This window comes from Mastigoproctus giganteus, chromosome 12, assembly GCF_048544385.1.
Source record: "Mastigoproctus giganteus isolate SK-2022 chromosome 12, ASM4854438v1, whole genome shotgun sequence".
Lineage (NCBI taxonomy): Eukaryota > Metazoa > Arthropoda > Arachnida > Uropygi > Thelyphonidae > Mastigoproctus > Mastigoproctus giganteus.
The window spans coordinates 16,308,007-16,323,095 of record NC_143586.1 but is presented as its reverse complement, the minus strand read 5'-3'; the positions used below and the strand labels follow the sequence as shown (position 1 = coordinate 16,323,095).

At 36.6% G+C, this 15,089-nt stretch overlaps 1 protein-coding gene across 2 annotated transcripts in view; it reads left to right on the top strand.

The window, feature by feature from the left end:
- LOC150076729 (sorting nexin-29-like) overlaps nucleotides 1-15,089 on the top strand; it is a 275,665-nt gene that overhangs the window by 134,105 nt on the left and 126,471 nt on the right. Inside the window, exons 10-11 of one of the 2 annotated variants that reach the window (XM_090386732.1) lie at nucleotides 360-839; nucleotides 14,223-14,314. In XM_090386732.1, the coding sequence (XP_090242858.1) occupies nucleotides 360-839; nucleotides 14,223-14,314 (572 nt within the window). The remainder of the gene's footprint in view (nucleotides 1-359; nucleotides 840-14,222; nucleotides 14,315-15,089) is intronic. The other variant, XM_090386733.1, reaches the window with a different exon arrangement.

Sequence of the window (15,089 nt, the reverse complement as noted above, 5' to 3'; positions counted from 1 at the left end):
TAAAAATTATATCAGAAATATATAATAAATTGCATTCAAATCTTTTTTTGTCTTAATTCTTTCTCTGTACCTAAAGTTGATTTTTGTTTATTTACATTTTATTCTGGTTTCTGACTAATGGACAAAAATTAATTTTTTTTAAAAATTGATAATTGCAAGACTGTCTTTTAGAATATTTCTAACCATCCCCACTTTGTTTTAAGAATTTTATTTATTTTTTTAATTTCTTTGTCCAAAGTCTCTTATTTTCATCTTTATTTCATTCAGTTCATTTTTGGTTCTGTAATGATACTTGAATCTACTGAGTTTTTTTTTCATTACTTATATATTACTATTCATGTGACAATTTCTCCTGGCAGGTCAGGAGATACATCAAAAGTTTTCAACAGTGCTCCTCCAACTTGTCTCTCTTCTCCAGTTGTGCCTGATAATTTTACATATTTGGCAGATTCTTTCTTAATTCCAGGACAAACAGCATCACCTGAAGGATCAGGTACTACTGCATGTCTTAATCCTGAAATGAAACAGTTAATAAACATAGTGCCCACTGATATCAATGAAAGTATTTTAGAACAGGTGCAAGCTGTTTGCAAGTCACCATATTTGTCTGGTGATTTTCTTCATTCTCATTCCAAATTAAAATCATCAAGAAGTAATGGAGTAGAAGGAATGGCTTTGTGTGATGGGAAAAGCAAAAACTTAATAGAAAAAGAGGAACACAATTACATTTCAGTGGATACTGTAGATATTGTGATGTTTGAAGAAAGGCCAGAGGATTCAAACCCTCTCCTAAATATGCCATCAGGAACACCAGTGGCTTCAGATGTTCTAGATCAGTAGTAAGTAGTTAAACTTCATACATTGTATTGAATCTTTTCTGTTAGATCTTGTTAGCATATCATAGGCTCAGAAATTTTCACTGAAGGACAACCTAATAGCTACAGGTGGAACAGCTTAATTCACTAGTTAAATTGTTTAGTTGCATGTGACTGCACATTAATATAGTGTTGCATCCATTCATATACACACATGCATGCAAAACTAATAACTTAACTTTTTAAGAAATCTATTGTGTGAATTCTGAAACTTCTATGTCATGTGTTAAGGCCATATTACACATGCAGGTATTATTCACAGGAATAAAATCCTTTTCTCTTTGAATACAAAGAAAAGTTTTACCTTTTAACTAGTATATAGCATTGTGAATTTTTTTTCCCTTCTAGCAGTATTGCAGTTCCATAGGCTACCTTGATGCTTTCAGCTTTTATTAAAAAAGTTTGTATACAGTAAAAATATTTTTTCAACTGTATAAAATGATAGTGAGTAACTTTTATAGAAGGTTTTGATTTTTCCTTTTCGTTTGTGTTACAGAATATTACATAAAAGATGAAAAAATTATAAACATTTTAAAATTTTACCAGTTTTATTGGAACTTAAAAGATTAAATATTACCAGAGTATAAAAAAATTACCAGAGTATAATAAGAAAAAAAAGTTAATTACATTTTAATTATGTACTCAAAATTGCTATGTAAATAGTGTGGTGTGGTCTGTCAGACAGAGCAGAGTTTAATAATTCATTGAACAAAAACAATATGTGCCAGCAAGCTAAAAATTTGTAAGAATACTGTTAAATAGGTAGTAGTACTGAAGTTGAACTGATAGTAGAACTTGAACAAATAGTAATACCATTGAACAGATGTGGGGAATGATGATTTAAAGTTTAAATGAACTGATATTGCTTATGAAATATAAGGTCATGTTGAAAAAGTGTCCTGAGATAGGACAAAATGTTCTTGTGTCAGCAGTTCTACCACATATGACAGGTGGAAGTATATGATGAAAGTCTTGTGGATTAACTCTAAGCTTAAAGGACTCTGCGGGGCTTATGGGGAGAAATTTTTTTCAACATGGCCTCAGTTGGTAGATGGAATTTATTTGGTTAAGATATGGCATTTACTTAAATAGAGGGGATTTATTTTGTAAAGATGGCAAATTGATTAAATTGAGAGGATGCAAGAGTTTTGCTATTGCCATTTAAGATGCATTAAGGGTTCAGGGAAATTGCTAGTTTGTGGGGTGTGGGGAGAAAGAAGCTGGCACAAGATTGGCTCAATTCGGTGGAATGGGACAAAATTACATTTTGCATCTTTTCTGAGACTGCTTGTTTGCAGCCATTAAGGTTATTAATAACCTTAAAAACGTAACTAAGTAGTTTTTTTAAATAACTATAAGGGTGCATAGGGGGTTGTCAAAAGCAATAAATTAAATGAATTTGAGATCTGGTAACACTGATGTTGTGCTTAAGGAAACTTGGTGGCACTAGGAGATGCAAGATGAAAATTTTCATTTTGGTGAATATTGTGTTAAAGATAAACACAACCTCTTTGAGTGGTGCTTCTGATTAAAAACTACTTGTTAGCTGTGATCAAGTTGTCAGCTGCTCAACTGAATGCCAAAACTCACACTTGAGCATCAGGCAGCAAAGTGGCAAACCCCAGAGCAGAATATGCTGGTCGTACAGGAAGTAGATATTGTTGGTGATTCTTTTGTCAAAGAAACGAGATTTGAAAGTGTCTCCAATTCTGCCCTCAAATGATAGGAGGGAGTAGCTTGTTAAGCCCCAAACAGAGGTGGTCCATGCCTTATTTATCTGCCACTTGATAAACTTATGCAACCAAATATGTGGCCAATGTAATATCAATAGTGCTTTCTCCCATAGTTGAACTGTAGGTGAGTAAATTGTTAGGCTGATTCAGCACAAGGAATAGTGAGGTAACTATGTAATCCTCCAAGGTTTGGCCATTGTGAGTACCAGATCTATCATTAGCATGACTATGCCACATAGCAATCTGCAATTAAAGTTTGTGCTCACTACTATTTTACCACCCAGTAGAAGGGTAGTGGCAGACTGTAGGTACTGGATTATTGTTTTTCATACTGTGATTTGGTTAGTTGGTCTCAAATGAGAATAGCGTTTTTTTTTTTTTTTTTTTTCCTTCTTGGAAATTTGGCCCCAACCCAGCAAAACATGCAAAACCACAATTTACAAAATTCCATATCCTGGCCTGCCCTGCAGTACATAGAAATAACATATATGGAGCCTAAAGCACTGGTATTCTGAGCACATGCTGCATAAGGAGTGCAAAGCTCATGTATTTTATTTAAAGTGAGGGTTGGATTTCTCAGTATGATTGGCAGCTCAAGAGGTATCTGTAGAGAATTCATCTACTCTAAAGGTTACAGGGTATTGTTGTACCCTACCCATCAGAATATGGCTCTTGGAGCATAACATCTATGCCTTCCTCTTCAGAACTGAGCCTCAGCTGTTCTATCACAGATCAAGCCTGTTGCAGAAATTTTAGAGCAGGCACCCATCTGTATTAGGGTGTCTAGCCATAATCCATAATCTATTCTAGATTGCATGTTTTTTTTTTCAAATACACCGGGCATTTTGGATTTCTAACTGAATTATTATAATCTAAGCCAGCAGACTTATAGTTGATGCACTTCAGTTGCGGGTTTTTATTATATTTACTGTAGTCGTGCCCTATTATGGCACATCAACCACATGTACTTTGTTTCTGATTGCATGTGTAGGAAGTATAGCCAAATCATAGACAACAGAAACACTTCAGTACAGACACATGTTCTTTGAACCTATGACTCCCCCTTCCAGCATAGATTCTGGCTTCTGACCTGTTGTTTGAACCTCATATGCATGGGGATAATTCAACCACCCAATTAACATTGCAGTCTGATCATGATGGTATGTATTTTGAACTGAACTCTGGTTTGAGGTTTTCTTCAGGACACATTTCCTGTATATTCCTCTCAATTACCTCATCATGTTGCCCTCCTTGGTTGTCTCCTTATCTGCATCAAAAATGATTATTGAGGATCCCTTCCTCCTTGGTAGTTTTGCTCTGAAATCCAAATTTCTTTACCTCTGTACTGTTAATTATAACATCTAAGTCAGCCTGAGAGGCCGTTTCAATAATAAACCTGGGGACATAGTTTTTTTATTCCCTTGATTTTTAGGATTTTCATATCACTTTTTAGGTTCTTTGTAACTGCTGCTTTGAGTTCCTCCTTATTAGAGTGAATGCCTTCCTTAATTGGTCTTAGTAATACTAAGTTTAGGGGCAACTTGGGCCTTTTTGTTTTAGCCTGCCCCCTTGGCTGTAGTCCTCAGCACCTCTGAGTAAAAGTTGGGATGCTGTTGCATTTATGTATTTTCCTGCTGTTTAGTTTTTGTGGCATCTAGTTTGGTTTGCATTGCCCGGTTTTCTATGTGCAGGTCTTGCACTACCCTTTCCAGCCTGGTCTAATATTCCACAGTGTATGGACCACTGGTACAGAAAGGACATTGTGTATTGCGTATATTGTCAAGCAGCACTGGTGGTTCCCCCTACAAACTTTTCATTACACATTGTGAAGCTACAAACTCTTTAAATGCCAGAGATAGTGTAATTTTTTGGGTTAGTCTGCATAGTGTAGTGTTGGGTTGTGTTTGCTTGTTATTCTTCTGGCATTTAGCTGGGACTCCCATGTTGCCCATTTTTGTTCCAAGGAGGTAGCCAGGTATAGAACAGGTAGAAAGTCCTGTGATAGGAGCAGAGGACTTTCTACACCTACCAGAGGACTTTGCCTGTGCGTGCCAGGGAGGGGCCCTAGGACAGACATGTTAACGTGACAGAGAGTGACAGTGAAGAGAGAGAGAAGGAACAGATGAAGAAGATTAAAGTGGACAATAGGAAGGCTATCTACCTGGAAATAGGAAGTTAAAAGATTAGAGGGGCACCCCTGTGGGAGGAGCCCATCCTCACACAGGGAGCGACTGTTAAGGAAAAGTAAAAGGTTTGTGGTAGTAGGATCCACCAGGCAAAAAGTTGGGATGGGAGGTGGAGGAAGGGAAGATGGGAGGGAATAAATTCGTGGAGTTGGCATGCTCTATGTGGGGAGGAGTCTGCTCTGTGGATATACAGTGCAGCTCTGCATGAAATCACACACTGGCCAGACTAGCTGTAGCCAGTGTCAGCAGTTCCCACACCATGCCTCAAAAGAGAGAATGCATGGCATCAGCAAGGCAGGGGTGGTTCCCTGTGGGTTAGTGCTACTGCAGTCCAATTAGAGGGTCCCGCCAGAACACTACACACACACTCTTCATACATTCAAACCTTACGCACACCTTCCATTCTTACAGATACAGGTATACACACTTCCCCCCCCCCATTATTATTATTACTCATTTAAGGGCAGGGTGGCCGAGTGGTTAAGGTGCCTGCCAAGGTAGATTGCCTTAAGGATTAAAAATTGATATAATCATACAGATGTTAATGATATAAAGTTTACTACGGCACACTGGTAGGTAACAACGGATAACAAGTACTCACTCATGTGCCTCTTTTCATACACTCATAGACAGAACAGGTATCCCTAAATAAACACAACTATCAAGACATCTACACTTTTTTCCCCTTGACTTGTCACAACTATGTTTACTCAGTCACCACACAGTTTACACAAGTGACTTTGGTACAGAAAAGACAGTGGGACAGGAGGGGGAAAGGAATTATGCCTTTAGTTAAGAAGCACATAAAATCTATGGCAGTGCATCCAGTTGACATGGGTGGCCAGTGCAATGTTGAGTCAGTTTGGTGTGACACACTGGGAAAGCAAAAAATGAGAGTAGGAGCGTGTTATAGACCTAATGACTCTGATGAGTACAACAAACAAATAGAGAAATAAAGTGGGCTAGTAAATCATAATGTCTTATAATGGGGATTTTAACTTCCAGATATTGACCGGAACTTATGGGTTGGTCACACACACACACTAGCAAGGTTCTGTGGAATTACTGGATGACTGTTTTCTACAGCAGCATGTTTGAGAGGGAGCAATGCTCTTGATCTGATTATCAGCAGTGATTATTCATGCATTAAGAATCTGCAGATAAAGGAACGATTGGTGGCAGTGATCACAGTATACTGATGTGGGATTTACTGAGATGTAACTACCAGGGCTAAAGGGAAGAGTTTTTGTAGAGATGATTATAGTAATCTCAGACAGTTTTTAAATTCTGTACAGCGAGACCAACTGATGATGTTACCAACAGCAAATTCTAAATGGGAAGCATTCAGGGAAATAATCATAGAAGCTATTAGGTTTTTCATACCACTAAGAAATGTTGTTAAAGGCTTAGACCTAAATGGATGTCAGATGAACATATGAGACTTGTGGCGTAGAATAAAAATGTGTCAGATTCATATAAATTATCAAGTGATTGGAAGCCTATGGTAGATATAAGCTAGTCTGTAATAAAGTCACAAGAAGTTTAGGGAAACTATGGCAGATTATGAGAAGTCTCTGGCGAAGAATGCCAAGAAAAGTAGAAAAGACTTCTTTACTTATATTAACAGGAGAAAGTAGAGGTTGAATCATATTGATCCACTTGATTTTGATGGTTTAATTATTGATGATCCTGCTCAGGTCGTCAACAGACTGAATAGGTATTTTGCATCTACATTCACACATGAGGAATTTTTTAGGGAAGGGGATGCCACAGATGTATCAAATTCTTATAGGGAATTGAATATTTTGTGGTAACTGAGAAGAAAAAGAGAAATTGTTGAAGCCAAAAAAATAAAGCACCTCCCTTAATATCCAATGATATTAAGGGAGGCAAAAAATGAGGTAAGCAAACTCATAGCCATAATTATGAGAGCATCTTTGGATTGTAACGAATGGGCCTGGTGTACTGGGGTCCATGGTTGTGGAAAAATATACAATGATAACCCAGTTTAATATAATACAATAAAATATACAATGGCAGAAGCTTTCAAGACTGACAAGTCTCTTTTTCAACTGATAATATGATTTGAATACAATGTGAGGCACGTTATTCATTTCCTATTGTTGTTGCATGAACATGTGCTGTTTTTTTACTCCAGCGTTTATCCAGCCTTAAAATGGTTGTCTCTAGGATGGGGTGCAGACGTGTGCCTTTGCAGCAGTTTATGGCCTTTGGATTGTTTAATATATTAAGTGACTCTAGCCATAGGCGGTGGCGAAAGTGTCGTGAGTGGTCTACTATTTCAAAATCACGTTTGGGATCAAGATCGTGGTTGGTGATCCAAAAATGTTCCGCGACTGCGGATTGGTCAGTTTCGGCAAGCCGGGTCTGAATCTTTGGATTCAGGCATGGTCACTATGGACTGGAGATGTGTAAATGTATCCCCAATTCATAAAGTGGGACAAAGTGTGACAAGAGAAGTAATTACAGACCTGTTAGCTTAACTTCTGTTCCAGGGAAAATAATGGAGTCTCTGATTAAGGAAGTACTGTAGTATCATCTAGACAGAATGCACTTATACTGCAGTCACAGCATGGATTTGTTAAGGGTCAATCATCTGATCAGTCTGATTGGACATTATATTGCAGTAACAAAGATAATTTTGATATCGTATATTTGGATTTCAGGAAAACTTTTGATACTGTTGTACATAAAAGATTGCTGTACAAATATTAGCATTGTGAAATTAAGGGAAAGTTACTGCTATGGGTAGAACTCCAGACCTTGGGTACTAGTCCACATTTTGACAAACAGAAAGGAAAAAAACAGTGATTGGCATGTGCCACTCACTGCTTTCCACCCAATCACAGAAATCCAACGGTACAATCATTCTGTTCTGTGACCACGCCCACTGCTTGGAGAGACAAGTGGTACCCAAATAATGGAGTTTAGCCCTGCTATGAATAAAGAGAAGGTTGAGTGGGAGAAAACAGAGTGGCTATCAGTGGACACTGCTCTTTGTGGACTAATGTTATTATTGAGTCCCACAGGACTTAGTGCTGGACCTATTGTTATTTTCTGTATTAATTATATTAATGAGGGCATATGACTTAATGTCAAAGTTTGCAGGTGATACAAAGATTGGTAGGGTTGCTAATCACAGTAATGAAGGTATGCTGGTGCAACAAGATCTAGAAAAATTAGGCTGAGAAATGGCAGTTTAGGTTTAACATTGGCAAATTCAAGGTATTACATACGGGTAGCAGTAATCCCAGATTAACATATTAACTGTGTTCTCTGACACTCAAGTTAGTGGAAAATGAAAAGGACCTGTGGATAATTTTGCCACCTGATATGAAGTTCTCTGAGCAGTACAGAAATCCTGCCAGAACAGCTCATGGGGTTTTGATAATGATATACAGGAATTTTGCTAGCAGGGATGAGGGGTTGATTATCCTGTTGTATAAGGCAATGGTCAACAACACCTTGATACAGCATACAGGTCTGGAGGCCTCATTTTAGAAAGGATGTAGAACTGCTGGAACGGGTACAGAGAAGGGCAGTGAGATTGGTGAGCGGAACAAAGGGATACTCTTACCGAGAAAGGCTTCAGTTCTTCAAATTGCAACATCTGGAGACTACATGGGTTCTCAAATTAGATCACTTCACAGGTGATCTGATTTGAGGTGTTAAAGGCTTTAAATGGAATGAGCAAGCTCAGTGTTGATGAGGTTCTTCCTCGTGCTCAGACCACATGCATGAGGGAACATAAATTCAAATTGAGGAAGGATAATTGCAGAATAGATATGTGGACGTTTCCTTTAGCCAGTTATTGGTTGACTGTAGCAAAATTCCTGTGTCCTACTGCTAGTCATGTGCAGTACTTTGCATTTGTCAATGTTAAATTTCAATTGTCATTTCTCAGCCATTGCCTAATTTTTCTCAATCTTGTTGCCATACATACTTTCATTATTAACCACCATCCCTGTATCATTTGCAGACATTAAGACTTAGTCATTAAGCTTGTTATACCCTCATTAATAACCTTAATACAGAAAATTGTCCTTAAAGCCACACTGCTTCAATTATACTGCAGTCTTTTCAAAAGCTTTCTTGAATTCCAAGTATATGTTATCAAAATTTTCGAAAGCATTCTTGAATTCCAAGTATATGTTATCAAAATTTTCAAAAGCATTCTTGAATTCCAAGTATATGTTATCAAAATTATCAAAAGCTTTCTTGAATTCTAAGTATATGTTATCAAAAATTTTTTGCATCTAGTTCCTTTGTTACTGCATTATAATGTCCATTCACATTCATCAGACAAGACTGCCCCTTATCAAATTCATGCTGTGACTGCAGTATAAGTGCATTCTATCTAGATGACCCTGCATTACTTCCTTAACCAGAGACTCCATTATTTTCTCCAGAACAGAAGTTAAGCTGAGAGGTCTGTAATTATTTGTATCATTCTGTGATCCTCCCCTCCCACCTTTGTTAAATGGAGGTACATTCACACATCTCCAGTCCACAGGGACCTCACCAGAATTTAAAGATTTTCTCATAATTATGGCCAAGTATTTGCTTAGCTCCTTCGCTGTCTGCCTTAATTGGATACATCCCATCCAATCCAGCTGCCTTTTTTTTGTTTAACTTCAATAATTTGTCTTCCACTTTCCTCTCGGTTATTACAAAATCATTTAGTTACCTGTTAGTTTGATAAAATTCTGGCATCCACTTCCTAAAGAATTACTCATGTGTGAATGTAGATGCATGTTAATATAAATGCCTATTCAGTTTGCCTGCAACCTGGGCAGGATCATCAACAGTGAAACCATTGATATCAAGTAGACCAATGTGATTCATTCCCCTTTTTTTTTCTACTGTTTACATAAGTAAAGAAGTCTTTTCTGCTTTTCTTTGTATCATTTGCCTAAGGTTTTTCATAGTCTGCCTTGTCTTGCCTAACCTCCTTTTTGACTTGATTTCAGACTAGTTTATATCTGCCGGGAACTTAGGTTTCTGTATTACCTGATTATTTATATGCATCCCATGTATATTCTTCTCTGCCACATGTCTCATTAGTTCATCTGACATCAATTTAGGTCTAAGATTTGAACAGTATTTCATAGTTTGTATGAAAATTCTACTAGTGTCTATATTTTAATGGATTTAAGAAGGATCGGGCAAATTATGTGAAGAAATAAGGATATGATGTATTTTTTTTTTTTTTTTTTTTTTTTGGTTGATGTTATATAAGCCTTGCTTTCTTGCATCATGTTGCAATACTAATAGTAACTTCAGCTGCATGGCCTTGACAAAGGAAACAATAGAGAAGTTTCCAAACATGGAAACAACCATTGTTGTAGCCTTGAAAGTGAAGTTGTAACAAATGGACTATAGGCAGTATGATTTGGTAGCTTGTCAGTTTTTCCATTTTGTCAGAAAACTGAAAAACTGAATTTAATAAATTAGTTATATCTAAATTATAATTATATTTAATATAATTATAATCTAAATTTTATATTGTCATTGTTAGAATAATTGTATCACATATTCTCTGAGCAATGCAGATAGGCACTGCTAGGACTTTTCATAGGGCTCTGACAACAACAACAACAAAGCAGAATTTTTGCCAGCAGGGATGAAGAGGTGATTGTTTGGTCATATAAATAGTGGTTAGGCTGCACTTTGAGTACTGCATACATACAAAGGGTACTAGGAAAGTTTTGCAATACAGCTTTGTTTATTTAATTTTTTCAAAGTAATTTCCTCTACATTCAGTACACCTCTCCATCCTCCGAAACCAATCTTTAAACCAGTTCTGCCAAGTTTCACTAGGGAGTAAAGCACACTCGTTGTCCCAAGCCCGTAGAAGGTCCTCGTCACTGGAAAACCGCCTCCCTTTTAGCTTCATTTTCACATGCGGGAACAGTGCAAAGTCGCAGGGAGCAAGGTCTGGACTGTAGGGAGGGTGCTCGAGACGTTTCAGTCCTGTCGTGGTCAAATATTCGGTGCAGGCTTTGGCCTGGTGAGCTGGAGTATTTTCGTGATGGAGGTACCAGGTGTCCATTCTTGACTTTGGCCGCAGGTTCTTCATAGATCCAATGACTTTAGGCAGGCATTGTTCAGTATACCACTTAGCTGTGACTGTCTTCTGCGTGTCCAAAATGACACGTTCCACAATTCCACTCGATTTGAAAAATACAGCTATCATTTTCTTCTTTACAGATCGGGATTTTCTGACAATTACGAGTGTGTCGTCATCATCAAAGACCCAAACTTTGTTTTGAGCCTTGGTCGGCAGATCGTAATAGTACAGCCAAGTCTGGTCACCTGTCACGATGTTGTTCACATACCGAGATTGTCCCTTATCAAACTTTTTTAACATCTCCCGGCACCAAGTCACACGTCGTGTCATCTGCTCTTCAGTCAGTTGATGCAGCACCCAGAGAGAACAACGTTTCTTCACGTGCAAATGATCTTGCAGAATTGAACGAATTGCTGGTGCATTTAGGCCCAAAGTATCCTCTATCTGTTGGTAGGTCACTCGCCTGTTTTCGTCAAGCATTTTCCTCACAGCAGTAACGTTTTCCTCCGTAACTGACGTTCGTGGCCTTCCCGGCCTCTCAGAATCCTCCAGAGTGAAATTTCCCCTTTGGAATTCTCTATACCACCTGAATATCGTTGTACGATGTGGACAATCATCATCTAGTGCAAGAGTCATTTCTTCTAAGCACTGGTCTATGGTTAAACCACACACGAAATTATACCGCAAAACTGTCTTTATCTCATTTCGTGACCACGATGCCATCGCAAGCACTTTACACTCTCACTACTAATGAATAACTGAGCCCATCGACTTGGCGCGGCGGCTACTATGCACGTATGAACATGTCTCAACATGCAGCAACAAGCAGCTTCCTGTGATTCATTGTTGCATCATATTGCAAAACTTTCCTAGTACCCTTTGTATTTTCGAACCTTATTTTAGTAATGGTGTAGATCAGTTAGAACAGGTGCAAAGAAGAGCAACAAGATCAGTCAGGCACATAAAAAAGGTACTTTTTCAAAGGCTTGAGTTTAGTAAATTGCAGTGGGGTGGAAAGTAACATGCATGAGGAGACCTGAGTGAAATGTTTAAGGATTTGAATGACCATTAAGGAAATGGATGACACACACAAAGGAAAATGGAGGTTGCAGGATAAATGTGTGTGGAAATTTGTATTCAACAAGGAGGAGTAGTAGTAATGACAAATGATGCTAGAAAGCAAGTTTATATAGCACCAGCAAAAAAAAAAAAAAAAAAAAATGCACAGTTTACCCATCCATACAACCAATCCATTTCTACAACAACAGATAGAAGCCTCTTCCAACAATCAACCACCCACTGGCTGAAGAAAAACTTCCACACACCTATCCTGCAAGCATCCTTCCTCAACTTGAATTTCGATTGTTGAAATAAACTTCCACCTTGTGTTGCAGAAGTGTGCAGTTTGAATAAATTTAAAGAAGGATTGGAGAAATTATTAGAAGGGGTGGGCAAATGAAGTGGGTAATTTTTATTTCTTATGGTTGCTGCTCTGTCAACTTGCTTCCTTAATCATTTAATTACCACTAAGGACAGTACTAATGTGTTTATTTATTATTATTTTTTTTCCATTCCTTATACTATTGCTGACTGTAAAACCGAATTCAATTAGTAACTCTATTCATTGCTCATTAAGGATCTTTGAAACCTTGAATTTGAAAAGTTACTTACATATCTGCTTAGATTCTGAAAGATATTTTATGAACAGCTATTGCAAGGTCTTATAAATATTTCCTTTTATTTGTTGCATATATATATATATATATATATTATTCTTTTGTATTATAATTCTTTTGTATTATCATTCTATTGTTTCTTAATACAATACAAAGACCAGTATTGTATTGTATTAACGCCAATACCTATATGTATAAAACACCAGTACTTAAGAAAATCGAACTATTGTAAACGTATATATATATATATATATATGTGTGTGTGTGTATATATATATAAAATATCTTTACTTTGAGGAAAAAACAGATATATTCATACAATCTCTGAATATTTTAAATGAGGTTATTGGAACTTTCTAGTCAGAAAGTATCAGGAATAACTTTATAAGTAATTTAGAAGTGAACTTAGTCACATATTTTTTTCTGTCCTCAAAAGTATTTCTGATGGGCAGCTTTACACGAAGCCACCTTTTTATGCCATAATTGCAAGCATTTCATGTAATATTGTATCAATTTTAGTACCTTCAACATACACTGCTGGATTTCCTCCAGTGACCCAAATGGTCCCCTTTCATTGTTCTCTGCATATCTAAGGCTTTTGGTTGTGTTTGTCATAAAGGTGTTCTAAGCAAGCTTCCATCATAGTCTTTGGTAAAGGAAGACTATGATGGCATTGGAAAACTACTTCTCTATTGCAATTGAGAAACCATTTCTCTCTCTCTCTCTCTCTCTCTCTCTCTCTCTCTCTCTCTCTCTCTCTCTGTCTTTTCTAACTTCTCAACTAATGCTTGGGTTCCCTTAAGCTTCCTTCATTCTGTTCTTTCATTCATTATTTTCCTCCCATTTATCATATGCCTTTCAACCCATACATATTTTTAGAGCACAGTAGATTCCAGTAGCATTTTGCGTATGAGATTACTATTAAAAAATCTTATGTTAAAAAGATTAAATATATCTGTACGCTGTCTTCTTTGAATGAAGTTTGAAAGTCATCATTGTTGTTGTATCTTCATTATAACTTCTTTGGGATGAAATCATCTGATAACCTCATGGATTGCATTTGATTTTTGAGGGGATACTGCATCCTTACACATAAAATATACTGAGATTTCCTTTTGAAAATATAACTATCAAATCATTTTCTAAAAAAATTTGAGCATGATTGGTTATGACTCCTGTTTGTTTGAACCTTAATCCATGTAATTATTTAATTTTGAAAACTTAAATAATTCTTTCTGCTGTAACAAATTGCATACTCTTCAATTAAGCAGAAAATGAAAGTGCTTATCATTGAAATAATTAAAGAAATTGTGTGCTCTCTAGAGGCCAATACAGTTGGAGTCTCATATCAAAAATGTTTTTAAAATAATATTTTCAGTATGAGATATCTTCTTTATAAACATCATACATATAAAAAATATATATATAACACTGTTTCTTTTACAACACTACAAATTTAGTGTATTAAAAGATCAATTGGCCTAGATGCATGTTAAATGAATATAAGAATATTTTATTCTCATTCAGCAATAGGCATTTTAAAATGTTTGCTGTTGTAGCACACAAATCAGTTTGTTTAGAATTTTAAAAGCACTAAAATTACTGTAAACTTTAAAAATTTATTTGCTCTTTTTGTATTTTATTTAAATTTTTCCCTTCAGTTTGCCAGTACAGACCACATTGACCCCTATTGATGACACTTCTGTTGGTGAGCTGATTCCAGTTGATCAAACTGATGACATTCCATCTTCTGGCAAGTGATTTTTATGTATCTTTAGAATCTTTATAACTACATTTGACTCTGACAAGAACTTGTAAGTGTTATATTTGTTTTGAGACTGATTGATTCTAAAAACATGCTCTTTTTTGGATTATGGCATATTTTTTATATTACTAATATGTATCCGTATAACAGCTCTAGCTATTAATATTTCAGTAGCATATACTAAAATAAACAACCCATGGAAGAAACTAACATAATACATACAATTCTATAAATTGTTGAAATTGTTAGCTGCAATGTTCCTTACATACATGTAGACAGTAAATCATATTATGGGACACACATTATAATGTGTCTATTTCCATGGTTTCTGCAGCATACTGAATTGTGATCTCCAGGTTTCTTCAGAATGAGATTGATTACAGATAAATCAAAGAGGTTTAATAGTTGTGAGAGAATTTGCTTTATGTGACTGAATTAGCATTAGTAAGAGCACATGATGCAAAAAAGCAAGCTTATATAGCATCAGCCAAAAAAAAAAGAAAAAAGAAAAACCCTTCTCATTACACCCATCCACTCGCTCCAGACGTTTGTCTAGTTCTGCCTTGAATCTATTTAATCCATCAACTTCTACAAAGACAGATGGAAGTTGGTTCCAGCAATCAACCACCTGCTGCTAAAGGTAAAATTCCACATATCTATCCTACACCTGTCTTTCCTCAATTTGAATTTATGCCCTCTCAAGCAATTATTCTGAGCAAGAGGAGAATCCAATCAGCATTCAGCATGCTCAAACCATTAAAGG